The sequence below is a fragment of the Poromitra crassiceps genome (assembly GCF_964638095.1).
Source record: "Poromitra crassiceps genome assembly, chromosome: 2".
Classification (NCBI taxonomy): Eukaryota; Metazoa; Chordata; class Actinopteri; order Beryciformes; family Melamphaidae; genus Poromitra; species Poromitra crassiceps.
The window spans coordinates 58900941-58923830 of NC_139624.1; the positions used below are offsets into that span (position 1 = coordinate 58900941).

The window sequence follows — 22890 nt, forward strand, 5'->3', positions numbered from 1 at the left end:
AACAGTATAATCCTAATGTTAATTTAAAATTAAATATTCTTGGATGAAAGTCCAAAAAACGTCAAATTTTCTTCGGCGCTGCCCTTGCAGGCAGCACCGAGAGTCCATTCCTACCTAAAAGTACTTCCAGCGCCACTGAATATAATGCAATTTAATCCCCATCCCCGAACCCACAACCTCTGGCAACCTACCGCCAAAGTTGCCCCCTACCAGCCCACCCTAGTGTGGCAGGCTAGATACGGGCCTGTGTGACACGCTGTGTCTGAGAGACTGTCCTGTAAAGATGGTGTGACACGCTGTGTCTGAGAGACTGTCCTGTAAAGATGGTGTGACACGCTGTGTCTGACACACTGTCCTGTAAAGATGGTGTGACACGCTGTGTCTGAGAGACTGTCCTGTAAAGATGGTGTGACACGCTGTGTCTGAGAGACTGTCCTGTAAAGATGGTGTGACATGCTGTGTCTGAGAGACTGTCCTGTAAAGATGGTGTGACACGCTGTGTCTGAGAGACTGTCCTGTAAAGATGGTGTGACATGCTGTGTCTGAGAGACTGTCCTGTAAAGATGGTGTGACATGCTGTGTCTGAGAGACTGTCCTGTAAAGATGGTGTGACACGCTGTGTCTGACACACTGTCCTGTAAAGATCATGTGACATGCTGTATCTGAGAGACTGTCCTGTAAAGATGGTGTGACATGCTGTGTCTGAGAGACTGTCCTGTAAAGATGGTGTGACACGCTGTGTCTGACACACTGTCCTGTAAAGATGGTGTGACACGCTGTGTCTGAGAGACTGTCCTGTAAAGATGGTGTGACACGCTGTGTCTGACACACTGTCCTGTAAAGATCATGTGACATGCTGTATCTGAGAGACTGTCCTGTAAAGATGGTGTGACATGCTGTGTCTGACACACTGTCCTGTAAAGATGGTGTGACACGCTGTGTCTGACACACTGTCCTGTAAAGATGGTGTGACACGCTGTGTCTGAGAGACTGTCCTGTAAAGATGGTGTGACACGCTGTGTCTGAGAGACTGTCCTGTAAAGATGGTGTGACACGCTGTGTCTGAGAGACTGTCCTGTAAAGATGGTGTGACACGCTGTGTCTGAGAGACTGTCCTGTAAAGATGGTGTGACATGCTGTGTCTGAGAGACTGTCCTGTAAAGATGGTGTGACATGCTGTGTCTGAGAGACTGTCCTGTAAAGATGGTGTGACACGCTGTGTCTGACACACTGTCCTGTAAAGATCATGTGACATGCTGTATCTGAGAGACTGTCCTGTAAAGATGGTGTGACATGCTGTGTCTGAGAGACTGTCCTGTAAAGATGGTGTGACACGCTGTGTCTGAGAGACTGTCCTGTAAAGATGGTGTGACACGCTGTGTCTGAGAGACTGTCCTGTAAAGATGGTGTGACACGCTGTGTCTGAGAGACTGTCCTGTAAAGATGGTGTGACACGCTGTGTCTGAGAGACTGTCCTGTAAAGATGGTGTGACATGCTGTGTCTGAGAGACTGTCCTGTAAAGATGGTGTGACACGCCGTGTCTGACACACTGTCCTGTAAAGATGGTGTGACACTCTGTGTCTGAGAGACTGTCCTGTAAAGATGGTGTGACATGCTGTGTCAGTCTGACAGAATGTCCTGTAAAGATGTTGTGACACGTGCCTGACAGACTGTGCTGTAAAGATGGTGTGACATGCTGTGTCTGACAGACTGTGCTGTAAAGATGGTGTGACACGCTGTGTCTGACAGACTGTCCTTTAAAGATGGTGTGACATGCTGTGTCTGACAGACTGTGCTGTAAAGATGGTGTGACACGCTGTGTCTGACAGACTGTCCTTTAAAGATGGTGTGACATGCTGTGTCTGACAGACTGTCCAAAAAAGTCAGAGCTTCTGACATCAACCCACCACAGTCTCACATAATCCTGTGGGCAGCACTGGCAGATACAGTTTTCCTTTGCCTTTTGAGATATGCATGCCTAGCCTGATAAGCTACATGCAAGGATGCACATTTTCTAAATTATATTTCTGACAAAGTCACCCTTCCAAATTATGTCAGGATCTAATTTCAGTATGCGGCGTGGTGTTGTGGCAATGTTAAGACAATGTTATGCATAACCTGGGAGTGTCTTTTTGAGCACAATGACAGCTAATGGCTTATACTCCATCCATACATGGTGTTCTCTTGTCCAGTGTTGTCTACCTGTATTATTCATGTGTGTGTGTGTGTGTGTGTGTGTGTGTGTGTGTGTGTGTGTGTGTGTGTGTGTGTGTGTGTGTGTGTGTGTGTGTGTGTGTGTGTGCGTGTGTGTGCGTGTGTTTGTGTGTATGTATTTTGCTAGCCTACTGTGTATCATTCCATGAAGCCCTTTCTCTACTGGACTCTCACCACCATGCTATGTGAGCCTCTTAGCACCATTAGAGACAGAGATAATAGGAAATAGTGTCTATATACAGTACCTGCACCAAACCCATGTTTCAAATGGTATCATCTGTTGGCACTTTTACCACATTGATCTCAGTTTTAGTTTAGTGTTTTAGTTATATAACTAAATCAACGACATTATCTCCAGAGGAAAGACACTTTTTTTTGGTGGTTGTTTGCCTTGTGATAATCACCCAGTGGAGCTCATAGCCTGCCCACCTTTTTAGTTACGATTATCAACCATTATCACTGGGTGCGTGACACAGGAAAGCCCTGCCTCCTCTGACAGCTGTAGCTCCATGGCTGAGTGCTCTAGTCACTTTCCAGATTGCTGCTTGATGGCTACCTGATAGGGAGTTGATTGACTGACTAGCCGAGCCTCCTGAGAGGCCTTTGACGAGGGGCTCTGCCTGGCAGGTCAATCAGTCTCCCAGGCCCCCCAGTGTGGTTATCAATTATCAGAGAAACACCACCTCTCAGTCCTAGCCTGACACACTCTGACCTTTGCCTAACTCCTTAGCCACCACCAGGCTGTAAGTTCATATCTGTCTGATATGGCCACCCAATCATAGAAAAATGACTCTGCATCATCTTTAAATCACCGTTACAAAAGAGTCATTCACAGAGAAAAGCAGAGGACATGAGATAGAGTCATTACTCACAGAGAAAAGCAGAGGACATGAGATAGTCATTACTCACTGAGGAAAGCAGAGGACATGAGATAGAGTCATTACTCACAGAGAAAAGCAGAGGACATGAGATAGAGTCATTACTCACAGAGAAAAGCAGAGGACATGAGATAGAGTCATTACTCACAGAGAAAAGCAGAGGACATGAGATAGCTGAAAGCCAAACGTTCCTGAAGGTCTTGCAGTTGGGATGAGGAAATATTTGAAGGCGTGGGATTGATCGAGATCTGGATGCTCTGTTAGGACGGTGGTGGGATGACAGGTTGTCACGCTGTTATCGAGTTGTATTGAGTCTGACTTGTCTGCCCATCCCCTTTGACCCTCAGCTCATAGTGGGGATCATCCAGGCTGCAGAGCTGCCCGCTATGGACATGGGCGGCACGTCCGACCCGTACGTAAAGGTCTACCTGCTGCCAGACAAGAAGAAGAAGTTTGAGACCAAGGTCCACAGGAAGACGCTCAACCCCACCTTCAACGAGCAGTTCACCTTCAAGGTACAGCTCATATTGAGAAGTTTGAGTGAAAGTTACACGTTCGTCTACCGAATGCTCAAAACAACATTTGTGCAACTCAAGCGTTGTTTTGTAACAGGAGGTTGTTTGGTTCCGCTGACAATCTGATTTGCATGCAGTGGCGATTTCTGGGAAGGTGTGGAGACAGCAACCAGCTGGCACATTAACAAGCTCCTGACAGAATATCACACACACGCACACGCGCACACACACACACACACACACACACACACACACACACACACACACACACACACACACACACACACACACAGAGGCCCACTGTGATTGGGATTAACATAGGCAGATGCACTGGTACACCCTGGCCTTGCCTTGGCCGTAACGGATGCATGGCTGTTGCTCGGCAGTGGCTAAAGTTGTGTTCTTCACCCAACAGTGCAGAGCACAGGTGTGTGTGTGTGTGTGTGTGTGTGTGTGTGTGTGTGTGTGTGTGTGTGTGTGTGTGTGTGTGTGAGAAAGTTGTGTTCTTCACCTAGCAGTGAAGAGCACAGGTGTGCGTGTGCGTATGTGTGTACAGTATGTGTGAGAAAGATGTGTTCTTCACCCAGCAGTAGAGCACAGGTGTTTGGTATAAGTTAAGTATAATGTGATGTGATGTGCGTCTTAACGCCAGGCTTTATTTGTGTCATTTTTTTCTAGAGAAACAGGACAGGTAAGCAGTGGTGACACGGGAACGAATGAGTGATGAGTTTGTGCAACAGTGTCAAGGACAAACCGGAGGGTCTTATCTCTCCCTCATGTTTTATTTATTTATTTCTCTCCCTCATGTTTTATTTATTTATTTCTCTCCCTCGTGTTTTATTTATTTATTGGCCATGTTCTAACAGGTTACTTCCATTTAATGAATTTTGTCTAAAAAAAAGAAACAGCCCAATTGAAGGCAATCAAGAATCACAGATACTACCGGTGACCCCCCTTAGCTGTCCTTTCCCCATCCCGGGATCTAGACCGGATAAGAATGCCATCTATCATGCACAGGTTTGGAAGGACAGTGATTGATTTTAAACCAGAAGCCTCCCCACCCACCACCCCCCAAAAATACACAGACGTCTGTCTCTACTTGACATACAATTACCTTTTGCACCACAAAAGTCTTGATCCAGTGGCAATATGTCAAAAGAACTGCTGATCCTACTCATTCTGTTTTCTGGATCTTCTGGATTTAAAGGATTTAAGTCTAAATTAAGATTTTTACCTCCCCATAGCACAAAAAGACCATATTATTATCTGTGGAGGGTGGACCCTTATCTGTAAGGGACATTGATCAATACCACCAGTGACTCAACGATTACTTGTCCACGTTCTGAGATTGCTGGCCTTCAACCCACACTCCCGTTTTGGACCAAAAGCTCCGCCAGCCATTGGAGTTTCAAGAAACTACCAATCACTGTTGTCCGGTCCCCCAGGTGCCCTACGTGGAGCTGGGAGGCAAGACGCTGGTGATGACGGTGTACGACTTTGACCGCTTCTCCAAACACGATGCCATTGGTGACATCAAGGTGCCCATGAACAAGGTGGACTTCAGCCACATAACAGAGGAATGGCGGGATCTGCAGAGTGCTGAGAAGGAGGAGGTAAGGGTTCTCCAACCAGCGAAGGTACACACATAGTCACACACTCCAAAAGATTCACTGGCTTCCTACAACATTGGATTTGAGCAGGTTTAAAATAATTTCCTGCCACCTTTCTTTCCATATCAAGGTGTAGGTTATGGCACATTGGGTAGTTACTGCTTTGTTTATCAGGCAACTTTATATAAGTGATATCACAATACCGATTTCACTGTGTTCAGCAAGCCAGCAAGCTTGAACTGCAAATGTGATGCCAATGCTGATGTAATCCATCTCTCCTGGAAATGTCGCTTAATCAGATGTCCACACTTCCCCTTCGATTAAAGTGTGACTTTCCAGGCAACAGTTCAGGAGATTCAATTTTCATGGTAAATGTCATGGCATATAGCATGTGTTGCCTGGGGAACCTAATTATTTTGCATTATGGCAGCTTGATTTAAAGGTTAATTAACAGTGTTGAGTGGCTGGCACTGCTGTTTCAGCTGAAGGGCATTCCCTCCACCGCCTTTGACGCCTTTGGTCACACAGCTTCACCTGATAATTTTACGCAAGGCTTGAGCCACTGCCTCTCAGTGTTACTGCTCAGTAGAGGGCACCCTTGCACAGGACCAGTGGAAATTGTCACTTTTTACAACTAACTATTAAACTATTGAAATGTTAACATTATGTGAATGCTCTAATCATAATGTGACACCAAACAGTGATTGGGGATATCTAGAATACACTCATCTATCTGTGTGAAAAGCTCAGATGATGTGTGCCCTGCTTGGAGGTGTAAATTTCAGATGATGTGTGCCCTGCTTGGGGGTGTAAAGTTCAGATGATGTGTGCCCTGCTTGGAGGTGTAAAGTTCAGATGATTTGTGCCCTGCTTGGAGGTGTAAAGCTCAGATGATGTGTGGCCTGCTTGGAGGTGTAAAGTTCAGATGATGTGAGGCCTTCTCATGAAGTCCACTGGTGAGGTGAATCCAGGTAAAAGCCATGATCCCTTATTGATTTCCCATAATAAATCACCACCGATCACAAAGGAGGAGATGTGAATTGGGCAAATGAGGCTGCAACTCAATATCAGGAAGATGTTTATACTGTATTTTGTACATACAGTGTAGGTCTTGCTGCTTAGATATTGCTTATACAGAAGATTTTGTTCTGCTCTGTTGGTTAGGTCTCAAACCTGACCTGAGAAAGTAGTTCTCAGTTAAACAGAAAGGGCAAAAACAACAACAAATCGATGGGTTTTGATTGTGACCAATACCTGGATAAAGCAACAGGTTGTGACCCACACTGCAATGGTACAGGAGTTGGGCTGCCAAAGGAGAGACTCCTTTTGACCCTGGCGGGTGCAATTTGCGGCCACTGAGGCTTCCTGTGAATTCTGTCAGCGAATACACCTCCACGGAGGGCACACATCATCTGAACTTTACACCTCCAAGCAGGCCACACATCATCTGAACTTTACACCTCCACGCAGGGCACACATCATCTGAACTTTACACCTCCACACAGGGCACACATCATCTGAACTTTACACCTCCAAGCAGGCCACACATCATCTGAACTTTACACCTCCAAGCAGGCCACACATCATCTGAACTTTACACCTCCAAGCAGGCCACACATCATCTGAACTTTACACCTCCAAGCAGGGCACACATCTGAACTTTACACCTCCACACAGGACACATATCATCTGAACGTTACACCTCCAAGCAGGGCACACATCATCTGAACTTTACACCTCCAAGCAGGGCACACAGCAGCTGAACTTTACACCTACACGCAGGGCACACATCATCTGAACTTTACACCTCCACGCAGGGCACACATCATCTGAACTTTACACCTCCAAGCAGGGCACACATCATCTGAACTTTACACCTCCACACAGGGCACACATCATCTGAACTTTACACCTCCACACAGGGCACACATCATCTGAACTTCACACTTCCACACAGGGCACACATCTGAACTTTACACCTCCACGGAGGGCACACATCATCTGAACTTTACACCTCCAAGCAGGCCACACATCATCTGAACTTTACACCTCCACGCAGAGCACACATCATCTGAACTTTACACCTCCAAGCAGGCCTCACATCATCTGAACTTTACACCTCCAAGCAGGCCACACATCATCTGAACTTTACACCTCCAAGCAGGCCACACATCATCTGAACTTTACACCTCCAAGCAGGCCACACATCATCTGAACTTTACACCTCCACGCAGGGCACACATCATCTGCACTTTACACCTCCAAGCAGGGCACACATCATCTGAACTTTACACCTCCAAGCAGGGCACACAGCAGCTGAACTTTACACCTACACGCAGGGCACACTTCATCTGAACTTTACACCTCCACGCAGGGCACACATCATCTGAACTTTACACCTCCAAGCAGGGCACTCAGCAGATTAAACTTTACACCTCCATGCAGGTCACCCATCTGAACTTTACACCTCCAAGCAGGGCACACATCATCTGAACTTTACACCTACACGCAGAGCACGCATCATCTGAACTTTACACCTCCACGCAGGACACACATCATCTGAACTTTACACCTCCAATCAGGGCACACAGCATCTGAACTTTACACTTACATGCAGGGCACCCATCATCTGAACTTTACACCTCCAAGCAGGGCACACAGCATCTGAACTTTACACCTCCAAGCAGGGCACACAGCATCTGAACTTTACACCTCCACGCAGGGCACCCATCATCTGAACTTTACACCTCCAAGCAGGGCACACAGCATCTGAACTTTACACCTACATGCAGGACACACATCATCTGAACTTTACACCACCAAGAAGGGGAAGATGTCCCTCAAATTTTGTACATTAAATATATTTGTCGCTAGAAAGTAAACAAAGCCGGCTCTGTAATGACTCTCTTTGGCGTCCGGGTAGTGTAGCGGTAGATTCCCTGCCTACCAAAATCAGGGTTGCAGGTTTCAGCCCCCGGGTGGGAAGCTAGATTAAGGGTATATGTCCTGGTTGATAGACCATACCCTTCTCTGGTCGGTTGGGGCGCCTGTTCAGGGGGGAGAGGAACTTGGAGAGTGACTGAGACAGCAGGGGGAATTGGCCATGTACAACTCACCGAGAGACCAGCTCTTTCAGTTTTAAATAATTTAGCAGTGAGTTCAATGAAGAGTGTGTCTCACACACACACACACACACACACACACACACACACACACACACACACACACACACAGGGGACACTGTCCTCTTTATTTTAAGGTCAGATATGAAGTGGCAAGCTCAGGCGATGGGTCAAAAGGCATGCCGGGTTGGCCTTCTACACTTCATAGAAAATATTGAAGAGCATAATTACCCCCTCCCTCGCCCTCCCTCCCTCCCACCCTCACTTGCCCTCCCTCCCTCCCTGGCCTTCAGAGGAGTGGCTATTCGTGCTGAGTAAACACCAGCCCTCATCATTAAAGTCATTGGTCTACAAGCAGATGACTGATATAGTGACTGCAGGTAGATATAGTACAACGCTGTGACCAACCTCATTACATTCCCAACACATCGATTCAGAATGAGGAAATAGGCCTTGATTGCAAGTTGATGAAAGACTCCTGATGTAAAACCAAGGTCGATATTCAGGCCTAGTTTGCCTCTGATTTATAATCGCTATTCAGAATGGCTTTTTCTTTTCCTTTTCCTTTTCCCATTTACTCCCCAATTGTACTTGGACAATTCCCCCTGGTGATTTTGATATGATATAAAACATTACGTGTGTGTGTGTGCGTGTGTAAATACATGTGTGTGCATACTCCGAGACAACAGACAGTTGCTTCACACGATGGCTGACCTTGTTAACAGCTTGTCCTGCATACAGATCAGATACAGAACAGTGTACTGGCTTCCCATCTCGGCCCGCATCAAATTCAAGTCACTGGTACTGGCCTACAGGGCTGCACACCAGTCAGCTCCCCTGTACCTGCAATCTATGGTCAGGTTCCAAACCTCTCAGCGCTCCCTTCGCTCCTTCACCAGTGCAGGTCGCCTCGCCCCTCCTTCGCTACGGGGGCTCAAAAGTCGCTCATCCCGATCTCGACTCTTCTCGTCCCTGGCATCCCAATGGTGGAACGAGCTTCCACCTTCGGTCAGGACGGCTGAATCACTGCCGATCTTTTGGAAAAGACTAAAGACTCACCTTTTCAGGCTCCATCTGGGCCCTTCTTGATCTAATTTTCTCTCTCTCCCTTTCTTAATTTTTTTTTATTTTTTTATACTAACCTAAACTTGTTTCAATCATGAGAGGCCAGTTGGTAGGATTTAACAAACTTTATTTAGCAATCGGCATGCATGGCAAATACTTTGGCGCATGACTCCATTAGCCAGTGGCGCTGCTCTTGAGGCAAGAGGAGGGCATCTGCGTAGGCTAGGAGATCCCCCCCCCAGTGGGGGATCAGGAGTCATGACTCGTTGGTGGCGGACTGGGGAGGTGGGTGGGGCAAAACAACGCCTCGGAGGACGGCTCAGGGGAGATGGACTGCCGTGAAGCTGCTGCTGCTATGATCGGCCAGAGAGAGAGAGGTGACGTAGAACCCTTGCTATATATATGAGAATTAACTGACGTCATATCTGACGTCATTACAGACGTCATACTAAGACTTTGACTGACCACGTCATACTAGAACTTGACTGATGTCAGGGGGTGATCGGATTAGATTATGCACGAATGGCCTTCAGCTTGAAATATGGTCTAGAGACCTCACTTCAATCATGAGAGGCCAGTTGGTAGGATTTAACAAACTTTATTTAGCAATCGGCATGCATGGCAAATACTTTGGCGCATGACTCCATTAGCCAGTGGCGCTGCTCTTGAGGCAAGAGGAGGGCATCTGCGTAGGCTAGGAGATCCCCCAAAAGGAAGATCTGATTACCGGAGGTTAATTGAGATCTGCGGGCACCGGTAGTTGATTGTACTTTTCTAGCCTTCAACCTTTTTAACGACTTATGGCTACTTGCGGCTGGCGCTTCCCAACTCGGTCGGGCCTTCGATCTTGACCCCCCTACTTGCGTTGCGGCTGGCGCTTCCCAGCTCGGTCGGGCCTTGCGCGCCGCGCGACTTGGCCTTCTGACTGACCCTGACTCTCTCTCTCGACTCTCTCTCTCCCCCAAAAATGATCCGGGAGATTTACCGCGCCTACTGGGCGCTGTGCTTTTCGGGGGGAGCCACCACCAACGAGACATTTTGGCACGGAGCCCGGGACACTGTTTGTTGCCATGCTCGCCGATTGAGGGAGGAGGGTTCTTTGGGCCACGGTATGGCCGCCTGCTCCGGGCAGGTGTAGCTGGAGAGCTGATGAAGACCAGCTGGAGCGTCCGCTTGAGGTGCTGGATGACTTAGGGGTTGGTGACTTAGTGACTTAGGGGTTCCCAACTTGGCCTGGGTGACTTAGTGATTTCCCGACTGGGCGTTGGACTAGGATGACTTAGGGGTTGGTGACTTAGTGACTTAGGGGTTCCCGACTTGGCCTGGGTGACTTAGTGATATCCCGACTTGGCGCTGGACTTGGAAGACTTAGGGGTTGGTGACGGGGTTCCCAACTTGGCCTGGGTGACTTAGTGGCTTCCCAACTTGGCGCTGGGGCCAGTCTGAGGCCTGAGCCTGATGTAGCGAGCCATGGGGGGTAGATTGTTTCCAGGAGTTAGGATGACTTAGGGGTTGGTGACTTAGTGACTTAGGGGTAGGTGACTTAGTGACTTAGGGGATGACTTAGGGGTTGGTGACTTAGTGACTTAGGGGATGACTTAGGGGTTGGTGACTTAGTGGCTTAGGGGATGACTTAGGGGTTGGTGACTTAGTGGCTTAGGGGATGACTTAGGGGTTGGTGACTTAGTGGCTTAGGGGTGACTTAGGGGTTGGTGACTTAGTGGCTTAGGGGATGGCTTAGGGGTTGGTGACTTGGTGGCTTAGGGGATGGCTTAGGGGTTGGTGACTTAGTGGCTTAGGGGTTCCCTTAGGGGTTGGTGACTTAGTGGCTTAGGGGATGACTTAGGGGTTGGTGACTTAGTGGCTTAGGGGATGACTTAGGGGTTGGAGACTTAGTGGCTTAGGGGGTGACTTAGGGGTTGGTGACTTAGTGGCTTAGGGGATGACTTAGGGGTTGGTGACTTGGTGGCTTAGGGGATGGCTTAGGGGTTGGTGACTTAGTGGCTTAGGGGATGACTTAGGGGTTGGTGACTTGGTGGCTTAGGGGATGACTTAGGGGTTGGTGACTTAGTGGCTTAGGGGTTCCCGGCTTGGCCTCGGTGACTTAGTGCTGAACCGAATTGTAAGATGAGGGGTCCGGAATCCGAATCCGGATCTTCCTCTTAGGGGTTGGTGACTTAGTGGCTTAGGGGATGACTTAGGGGTTGGTGACTTGGTGGCTTAGGGGATGACTTAGGGGTTGGTGACTTAGTGGCTTAGGGGTTCCCGGCTTGGCCTCGGTGACTTAGTGCTGAACCGAATTGTACGATGAGGGGTCCGGAATCCGAATCCGGATCCGGATCATCCCCCCAGAGGTTGTCGGCTTTTAACATGTATGGGTTTTTTTTTTTTTTTTTTTTTTTTTTTCCCCCTCTTAGTTGTGTTATTACTATTGTTATTAGTGGGCGTTTAATGATAGGATGATCGGATCACAGACCAGGTAGATTGTCAATCAACTCGCTTTATTTAATCAAACACAAGGGACACCTACAGTACATGTGGTGTTTTCAAGCAATGTAAATCAATATTTCTTGTTTGGTGGGGGGCGGGTCCTTTGCGGGCAGCAGGGGTGGGCGTCCCCGCAGGTGCTACATGCGTGCAGGAAATTACATTTGGGATATGTGCACACGTTTTCATTGAAATATCTGCAAAGGGAGTCGGGGGAATGGGCATGCACCTGGGAGGACCCGCTGGTGTCGGGCGCCCAGGAGGGGGCGGGGGTGGGGGCGGCGCCGGACTGAAAGGCCGCCTTTGGGCAGAATTGTGCAGAGTGCCCCGGTTCGCCGCACGAGTAGCAGGTGTTCGCCGGCCGCCCGCTAACCAGCGACGTGAAGATCTGCATGTCCATAATGGACCAGTTAAGCCGCGTATTAGCCCGGGTGATCATCAGGGCGGCTTTAGCGGAGAATGCTTTATGATACTGGTAGAATAATTTACCGTGGTTGGAGTAGAGGTCCACTATTAGCGCTATATATAAATCTAGCTCGTAGCGGCGCTCTGGGTACACCTCACAGATCACGTCGCGGTAGACGCCGAACGTGTTCAGGAAGTCACATAGGGAGAGGTCTTTGGACAGGCGGGGGTCGGACGACTTTAAATAGACAGGGCCATCTGGGTCACCCGCGACCTTCCTTTTGCACTCGGGGGATGGCAGGAGTATGCTAACTAAATTAATGTCTCTGCCCTTCAAAATCTGGGATCTCAACCTGGGAGACACATTGGCACAGGGAGAAACAAAAGGCATACCAAATGAGATGGCGGGCGTGGCGGACGCCAGGGTGTTCATCTGGGCGGGTTGGGCGGTGGTGAGGAGCACGTCGGCTTGCTGCGTGGGCGGGGGCAGGATCGGCTGCTGCGCCGGCTGGGCTGCGGCGAACGTGGGGGGAAAGGGGGGGGGGGTTTCCAGGGCCCTCAGACGAGGATCTACTGATCTGCTAGCATCTAGCAGGGACAGCAGAATGGCTCTTGACGACCCCTGTCGGCTCGGCGGAGCTGCGAATGGGGCCGTTTCCGCGGGGCGGCGGCCTGGAGGTCAGTGCGACCAGGAAGGACATGGCGTCTCGCGGTGGCCCCGCGGCCTGTATTCCCCCGGCGTCTCCCCGCTCTCGGAGCGGCTGCCTCTGCTGATCTTCGTCCGCGGCCTCTCGCACGTCCACGCCGAGCGGCCTCCCCCTCCGGCACGCTCGCACACGTTCTTGGGCGTCCGGGCGCACGCGGCACTTCGTCATCTGCTCTCCTTCCACGGGCCGTCGCAGTGGCGCGCCCCGTGCCACGGGAATGTGGGCGGCGGGATTAATCTAACATTACAAATGATGCATTACAGAGCGCTGCAACAACAACACACCTGTATGTTAAATAGCTAGCTAGCTGTTAGCTACGATAGCTAAGCCCACTACTGCTGCTGTTTAATTGTTTAATTGTTTATTGTGGATCCCCATTAGTCTACACCAGTGGTGACCAATTTGGGGCCCGCGGGCCAAGTTTTTTTTTTTTTTTTTTTTTTTAACTTCCCCATCCACATCCCCCCCCCCCCCCCCCCCCCGATTTCTTATCCCATATTTTATCCCCCATTAGTGCTAACTTAATTTATTTATCCTGGTTGCTACTCCACCCTCTGCTGATCTGGGGAGAGCCGAAACTGGCTCCATGCTTCCTCCGAGACATGGGCAGTTAGCCAGCCGCTTCTTTTCTGATTTTCTGATTCCACCTAGATGCAATACGGAGAGGCACAGGAAATCATTCCTGCCTGTGGCCATTGGTCTATTTAATGCCTCTCTTAAAAGAGCACCTCGGAGACGCTCAGTCTCCCTGAGACTGAGCCAGCCGATAGGTTAACTGTGCCTGGCTGAGCCACGTGTAACGTATAGGGCAGGGGTGGCCAAAATTTTTTGGTTGTGGGCCGCATACAGAAAAATATAAGGAGTCGCGGGCCAAACAATATTAAGCGCGTCAGTTTTCGCGGCAAAAAAATTGGACCAGAAAACCCTTGTGCCATCAAAAATTTAATTTCTACCTAAATAAATATATGACACATATTGATGCGCTCACCTATTACACCTGTATGTTATCAAATTTTATTTTCATGTGCCAACAGGTTAAGACAGAGATAATTTAACATAACATTAGTATTAAACATTAATTCAGTATATATTTTTTAATAAATAGACCAGGTCAGGGTGCCCAAGTATAACCGATTTTCAATGGTTTTAAAATGAAAAAACGAAATGGGGGGAATCCGTTTTTTTGTTTTTGTTTTTCAGTTTCTTTTTTTTTAATGTTTTTGTTTTTCCGTTTTTTCCCCCGTTTTCGTTTTCCGTTTTAAACTTTGAAACAGAAAAACGGAAAAACGTTTTTAGCAAAAAAAAAAAAAAGAAAAGAAAATAAATTACAGTTTTTTTTTTCTAAATTCATGGCGGGCCACTTAAAAACGGGCAGCGGGCCACAGTTGGCCCGCGGGCCGTAGTTTGGCCACCCCTGGTATAGGGCAAGCCGACTTAATATAAGTCCAGGGTGCAATAATGATAATTGACACGGAATGTATACTTACTCTACGTATTTTGTATTTTGCTTACTTAGACATTCTTATTTTTTTTGCTTCTATCGCATTTACTACTGTTATTCTATGCTATGTTGTGTTCTTCTGCTTATTTGCTTAATATTGCATTTACTACTGTTTATTTTATGCTATGTGTGTTCTGTGAGCGAGCTACTGTAACTTGTCCCAATTTCCCCCCGGGGATCATTAAAGTCTTTCTGATTCTGATTCTGATTCTGATTCACCTGACAGAGGAAGCTTCACCGGTAGGACATAGCACGTGGGAGGTTCACGCTATTCCAACCAGTTCCCCTCCCTCTGAACAGGCGCCTTTAACGACCAGAGGAGGAACCACATTAGCAACCAGGATATTTCATGTTTTTGTCAAATAGTCATGGCAAATTGTTTACAAAAGATGGACAATAAAGCTGATTTTCAAAGTACCTTGAGGATTTTTCAAGTGGAGAATTAAGTCAAATTTCTCTCTTGATTACAAAGGTGGAAAATACAACTGTTTTTAACGGGGTGTTTACTGATTAAATGTTTAAGCTCCCCACAAATGCAGATGTTTTTTTAAATATATATAACCAATTGCAAATTATTACAATTACCAAACAGATAAAAAGTAGATTATTATATTGAAATGTTATTTTAGATTTAGAATGTTAGAATTTTCTATAAAACACAATACATTTTAATGTAATTCCACTAGGGGTGTCACGATACACTCAGTTCACGATACGATACGTATCACGATACTGGGTTCACGATAACGATACGATACGATACGATTTTAACAATATTTTTTTAAACTTGAATAATGACAATATATGACTGGAAAAGTAGTATTTTATTTGAAATGCACAAATACAAAACATGCTGTTGTGGGAAATTGTTATTACAATAACAACTAGAAAAAACATGAGATTGGAGATAAGGCTTATCTTGAAATAAAATGAGTTACACCGTCACTTAGATTTACTTTGAACTAAAAGGTTTCTCAGCAGTATAAATTCTCATTATGCATCTTCAGTTTTTCTTCAAACTCAAACAACAAGACTTTTCTTAGTCTATTTTTTATGCATCTTCAGTTTTGCCAGAAACTCAATTGAATGGTTTCTCTCCTGTATAACTTCTCATGTGTCTCTTCAGAGACTTGTTCAACTGAACTACTTTCCACACATTGAACTTCAACAAACAAAGACGTTTCTTTGTCTACTTTTGAAAAAAAAAAAAAAAAAAAAAAATTTTTTTTTTTTTTTTTTTTCACGATATGAGATTTCATCTCAACGATACATATCGTGACGTTTTACTATCGCGAAATTTCGTGGGACGATATATTGTGACACCCCTAAATTCCACAATGTTTATTTTTGGCCCTCGGCCCTCCACCCAGATTGAGTTTTGGCCCTTCATGGGAAAGAATTTGGGCACCCCTGGTCTACACCAAAGGTGAGACTACTCTTCCTGGGGTCCAAACACGTAAAATACAAACATAAAAATCCAAAAGCATTGGAGTAAAAACAACACAACAAAAATAAATAAAAACAGACAAAAAACAAGTGAGTCAAGGCTCACTCAATATTCATGTCAATCAAATATGAACAGTATCAACTCTTCTCATAAACAAAAATAAATGTATCGGTCTTCCTGAGTAATTGCACCAGCAAAAACACTTATCCTGACCTTATTTTTACCATACTCACATGAAACCATCATATTATAATTGAAATTCTTGATTACAATATATAATACATAATACATACCGTAATACAAATTCCTTCCATGTTGCACAATTAACAAATCAGTAAATCAAAGACCAAAATCTATCTTATTATTCATAACTGCAATTTTTAACTTTTTGTTGGCCCGTGTGTGGAGAATACACTGGGCCTTAGATTCCCGTTTGTCGGGAATGACTTTGCTCACCTCTTTGCAGTTTGCACGCGGGTCCTGCACCTCTCTGCAGTCCGGTAGGTGGCGGTAATACACCTCGAAGCTGGTCTTAGGGCTGGTGACTGCACCCGTTTTACTCGCATATGTGACTAAAAATAGAACAGTGCGAATTGTAAAATGCCTTTTGGGCATGTGTGCGAGTACAGAATTCGACCTTCAATATATATGTATTTTTTTTCAGAGCCTTAAAAATCTAAATCAGAACGGCATTAAAGTTGAGAGCCTGTGTCCCAGTTCACTTGAAGGCAACACAGCGTTGCCTTGAATCAATGGTGACTGGTGAAAAAAAGCATGTGATATCTCGTCAGCGGAAAAACAAGCAGCTTGCAGCTTGCTCCCAGTGTGCCACAGAAAAAATGTTTAACCGTCCTCATACGTCCAAAGTGTGGGAGCATTTCACGCACAATAATGTGAAGTGCAAAATCTGCTAAATAAGCTGAACTCGCTTATCATGGCAGAACGAGTATGATGCACGAGCATCTCAAAAGGAAGCATGTTGTGGCGAATGCAGATGAAGGCTAATTAGCTTGTTAGCTCACAGGCAACCGCAACCTTAAGTTTGAGCTGCTCACGTTAGCTATTGGCTAACGATATTAACGTTAAAAGCCTGCTGTAACGTTGTCATCATAGCAACATTAAAGGACGGCTTTACCGTGGGGAATATGAATATATATCAATCTCACGCCCCTAAGGTTTTAGAATCCGTTGAAATTATTTGAAATTGGAGCTTCACTGCCTGACCTATCAGGCATCTCTCACATTTTTAGGGAAGCCGGGTGACGCGTTACGCGTCACCCGGCTTCCCTCCCCGCTTGCGGAACTCGAGGGAACTACAAGTCTTGTGAGCCATGGTCCCGCCTAGAGGTCCTCCACGCCCCTTCAGAGCTCTCGACGAAAAGCAAAAGGCAGCCATCTTGTTCACCCGCCTAGCCTGCTGTAGCTAATATTAGCTTCCCATAGTTCCTTGCAAAGAGACGATTTTCTCGGGAACGGAAGCACCAAAAGACACGGGACTGGCGGCATTGGAAAGCTCGTCAAATTTTACATCTAGTAGTAGGTGAGTTGAAGTAACGAAATCAACGCTGAGCAATGTACCCATTTTTACCCATTTTTACAGAAAATAGTTACAACATCAGATGCGCGTAACTCCTACGAAAATGCCTTAAAATGCATGAGAATTTTTTTATGAAGACATCTCCCGACATATATACTACCGTTTACATTTGGTGCAATTTGGTGCAATTTTATTTTCGATTTATTTCTTCTTCTTTGTATCTTTTATTGTCGAAGCCTTCTTCTTCTTCTTCTTTGAGTTTTATGGCGGTTGGCAAACATATATGTGCATTACCGCCACCTACTGGAGTTTGATATCAGCCAAATGCCTGAGGGGTGGGCATGAAAACGAAGGCCACGCGAGCCCAGTGCATTGTGGGAAATGTAGTATTTCGGGTCCCCGCACCCGCCCCTCCCCTCCACCACCCCCCCCCCTCCACACAGAGTAGATTTCTGGTGATATCTCTGGCGGGAAACAACCAATTTCAAAAATTTCAACGGATTCGAAAACCTTAGGGGCGTGAGATTTAATATATATTCATATTCCCCACGGTAAAGCCGGCCTTTAAGCTCATGTGTTGCTGACGGGAATACTGGAAACCTCATTTTACTCCGCAGTTTGCACTCTACTTACGACATTTAAAAATGTGTTTGATGCCTGAGAAGACTGAAACAATAAATTTTTGTTGATATTTTGGTTGCATACATAGTGAATAGTTTTTGGTTCCATTTCCATTCCACGTAGTAGTGCCCTAATTTTATTTTGCATTATTCATTCAATGGATAGTACATATTTCATTGCGCTATATGTTTTCAATTTCAATGTGTACTATTTTGCAGTTTTGCAATTTGCACTATATTACATTTATTGCAAGTACATTGATGCCAGAAATAAATATTCTGCTACATGCTCTAAACTTTAAAGTTCATGAAAATATTATTTTTGAGTGAATTATCATCTTAATTGTCTTTATTTTTATTTGGCACATGCTTAAAACAACTTGAAGCTAAATTTAGAAGCTGATGATAGCTAAATCAGAGCGATTGAGTAATTGTGCAATATGGTGACTAGTCAACTATCAAAATAATCGTTTGTGGCAGCCCTAATTTAAAGAGAGAGAGTAGTCATAGTGCCCACCCAGTGCCCACGGAAGTCCACAATGCTTGCGAGCCTGCGAGGTAATAACGTAGGCTACTAGCCTACTTTTTTATTAAAGACTTGGATGCGCAACACCAAACTTTTCAGCAGCAAGCTCCTGAAATGGACCAAGTGATGCTCGTAAGAATAGTGCTGCTCTGTTTATTCTCAAAAGAAAAACTCTGCGGCTCCGCCTACTTGCATCTCTCTCTCTCTCTCTCTCCCCCCCCCATCCCTCACGTGTCGGGGAGGGCGAGCTACGGCTGCATGTAAATGGGAATACTAGTGGATTATTAATTTAGTCGGAATATTGTCATTTTCCGAATATGGGCAAAAAGCAGAATATGTGCATGTAAACGTAGTCACTGAAGCCACGTACTCTCCTCTCTAGCTTACGCTCTCTGCACTCTCTCTGCAGCCCGCACACGTCTAAGATTGATTATTTTATTTTATTTGTATTCTCTCTGCACTCTTGTTCTACAGGTTTGTGAATTTAATTTGAGGAATGTAACTTGCCGTTTTGAAAATATACCTCAGTTGCACATGAATTCACTTTAAAACGTAGTGTACGTTTCATATTCAAATAAATGTTATTTGTTTAAAAATGTCTCCAAATATCCCTTTATTAAGGAGAAACGCATTATTTAATACATTTTTTATCATGCCCCTAAAATTCTTTGTGTGCTCCTACTTTTTTCAACTTAGGGGCACACGTGCTCCTTCTGAAAATGCTAAGTGACCAGCCCTGGGAGGAACATTCTTAAAGTTTGAAATATCGAAATGCATGCTGAATGGTGTAGGCTATGTATTGTGCTAGCTAGCTATAACACAATGTTGATCAAAATAACTCCTGGGAAACATGGGAATAATTAGGAGGAACATTCTGAAAGTTTGAAATATCGAAATGCATGCTGAATGGTGTAGGCTATGTATTGTATGCCAAATTATTACAGACATCACATTTTACATATAAGGACTTGAAGTCTGGAGATTTGAAGGCTGCTGGCAGGGACTTGAAGGTTGTTAATTCTTCTATTCTTCCTCTTCTCGTCTGTTCCAGGGTTGGTCCATTTGGCATTCACTCAACATCAACATTTATATTAATTTACAGACATCTATCATTTTTATCCAACTGTGCCCATCACCAGACAATGGAGAATGAGCTTGTCTGCATGCGATAGCCTACATGTCACATGATTTAGCACATTATACACAACAACACAATCTTTGGAGGCAATCTGTTTATTAGGATGCAAGCAATAATGAAGCAATCAAATAATATTCTCCGGTCATGAAAATCTACCATTGCACTGACAGATAAATGTTCAAATTCCTCGGCATAGTAAATTCGGCACATAACGTTAATGGAATGGACCTGCAAGTATGCTAACGTTAGCTTAGCGCAAAGTACGTTATCTCGGTACATATCTCAACACAAAACACACAGTTTACAATTAAACACCTCATTAACAGTTTTGCTGGCTTATATACAGTGCTATTGTTGTATCAAGGTGCTTGGTGACGTTTTACTGACGTGAAAATAATAATAATAAAGTGTGATTCGGCCAGCCAGTTAACTGTAGCCACTACACAGCTAAGCTAACCAAACAGTGCTCACCACGGTCCAACACGTTCAAATAAATAAAAATTGTGGGTCAGAGACGACCACCGCTGACGTCACCTTCGACCACCAATGTAACCGAGCGTTTTGGGTTCTCTATATATTGTTCATGTGTTGAAATCATTGAGATATAATATGCATGGAGAGAGCGTTCCTATCTCTTCCCTGTATGTTTTATTGAAGCCAAAATCCGGCCAGATCAGTGAACCAGAGTCTGCGCAGTAGCGCCCTTGATTTAGAACCTCTGAGATCTCCACGCCCCTCTGAACTTTCTTATGTAGAGCTGCTGTTTCTAGAATGCGCACAGTGCGTTGTGTATTTATATACAGTCTAGCTCTGTAAATATAACACTTTAAGTTGTAATATTTTTTGTCTCGCCAAAAGTAACCAGGAAGAGTCCCACTATGAGATCAGTTTATCAAAATGACGCCTGTACGAAAATCTGATTTTGGTTGTCGGAGATTTCAGACCTCCGGGCTGCTGCTGACTGCTGAGTGCTCTCAGCGCTCTCAGCCCGGGCCGGAAGTGGAGGCAGGCCACTCACTCACCCTCAGCCTCACTGGGGGGATTGCTGTGTTGACTAACCTAGCCTAATGTTTCCGTGGCATTTTGATTAACTTTATGATTACATTTCTTTTGGCGCAAATGTTGGTTTAACATATCTAACCGTGAGGCTACGTTGTTGTACCCCCCCGGTACAGTGTGTGGGCAGCCCAACCTAACGTTAGCCCAGTGAGTGCGTGAGCCAGGCTGCCTGGTCTATTGCCTGGTATATCGTTACTAAGAGAGGAGTTTGTGAAGAACGAACATCCCCACAGTCAAAGCATTTCCCCCAGATATGCATATAAAAACGTTTGTTGCTTTAATAGCCTACAAAAAATAAAACGTTTGTTTGTATGTCATGCTAACCCGTTAGCGATGAGCTAATGGTGGTTGTGTACTAATAGGCCTCATCTCATCTTATACCCGGGACGGGAGTTAACGTTATAAAACACATTTCCTGTCAGTTGGACAACCTGGTCAGTTCTGAAAATATGTGTCTATTATTGTGTTATTCCAGCTATCGTTATCGGTTGTTAAGTTATAGTAATATGAAAAACAGCCGACTAGCGCAAGCAGCTAACGCTAATGCTAACCTGCATGTTAAAACCATTGTGTACCTATAACGTAGCTGGAGTAACTCATAAAACACATATTTTCTGAACTTACTTCAGTCCCCAACCAACGTTAATTCCTCGCGCACAAAACATTTGTTTTCATTCCTCAAAACAATGTTCTTTTTATTGGGGTCCATTGATGTCTGGTAGCCAGCACAGCCAACATGAGCCACCCGACTTCCAGGGAGCGTTAGATAACATGAAGCCGTGTGTTGTTGTCTATGACGATAGATCTATAATGTGCAGAGCCTGTCCAGCCAATGACGGCTTGAGAGTCTGACTGGCTGCCACAGCTGTCAATCATCCATTTTTATCCCTTTTTATATGTCAAATAACTACTTACAAACAAACTGATCAGAAAAATGACCACTTGCACAGGCATTAGCATGATAATAACTATCTAAAATGATACAAACCACCTTTGGAAAAAAATTATCTGACGTATACTGTGATTATTTCGGTTGTGATTTTCCCATCCACTAACATGGGGAGGCGGGCCTTATACTGGATTCAGCCGTCAGGGCGGCGATCTAACATGCAGCGGCTTCACTAAATGGGACCTGAAATGGCGTCCATCTTTATATAGGTCGATGGTTGAAATAAGGAGTCAGAGACCGCTTCGTTGTTGTTGGAAGCTGCTGCCACTTCTTCTTGGTCAGGGGCGAGAGAGCTAGAGAGAGTGAACCAACAGTCCACTTCCTCTTCCGGACTTCACAATAAGAGTAGACATTAACAGATACAGAACAGTCTGTTACACTAGCAAATCCTCTCCCTCTTCCCACTCAAATTAGCAGCACACGGGCCTATGCCAGGTTTCGACCTGGCCTTGTTTTAACATAAATTTGTTCCTTACCATAGTTATATTTCTCTGTATTTTATTACAGTAAGCAACTGCTCTATACATTACCGTCTTTTTCAGTGCATTTGTTTTTGGTAGAGGTAGAGTAAACCGTGAATCTAATGCTTGCCTTGTGGTATATCCATGTCTAGACTTAGTTGGGTCCAGTTGTGCGTACAAGCCCTCTGGTTTCCCAGTATTCCAGATGTTAAATAAAACAGTTACAAGGCTACAGTACATGCTATCCTTCGTTCCACTGTCATCCAGGACAGAGCGGCATGCATCCCACCGACACCGCTCCTCACAGAGCAGCATAGAGCGAGGCGTGCCGCCCTGTTCTGAGCGAGCTGGAGTCTGTTCAGGTCAAGCTTAGAGGCATTGGACCATATGGCTGGACAGTAGTCCAAGCGTGATAAGACCAAAGATCGTAGTACAAGCCTCGCTGTACTATTAGTCAACAGATTTCTACACCTTCTGATCATTGAGGTACAACAGCTCATTTTAGACACCATGTTGTTGATGTGTTTCGACCAAGAAAGCGTTTCTTGAATTACCACACCCAACAGCTTGGCCTCTCTGACCTACCGATATCTACACAGTTGAGAACCAGATTTAGTTTTGGATTTGATCTAGATGCATATCTGGAGA

The 22890-nt window shown here is 45.5% G+C and overlaps 1 protein-coding gene across 1 annotated transcript in view; it reads left to right on the forward strand.

The window, feature by feature from the left end:
* syt1a (synaptotagmin Ia) overlaps window positions 1-22890 on the forward strand; it is a gene marked incomplete at its 3' end in the record, with an annotated part of 278817 nt that overhangs the window by 212519 nt on the left and 43408 nt on the right. Inside the window, exons 5-6 of the mRNA XM_083632089.1 lie at window positions 3441-3608; window positions 5054-5221. Coding sequence (XP_083488215.1) covers window positions 3441-3608; window positions 5054-5221 — 336 coding nt within the window. The remainder of the gene's footprint in view (window positions 1-3440; window positions 3609-5053; window positions 5222-22890) is intronic.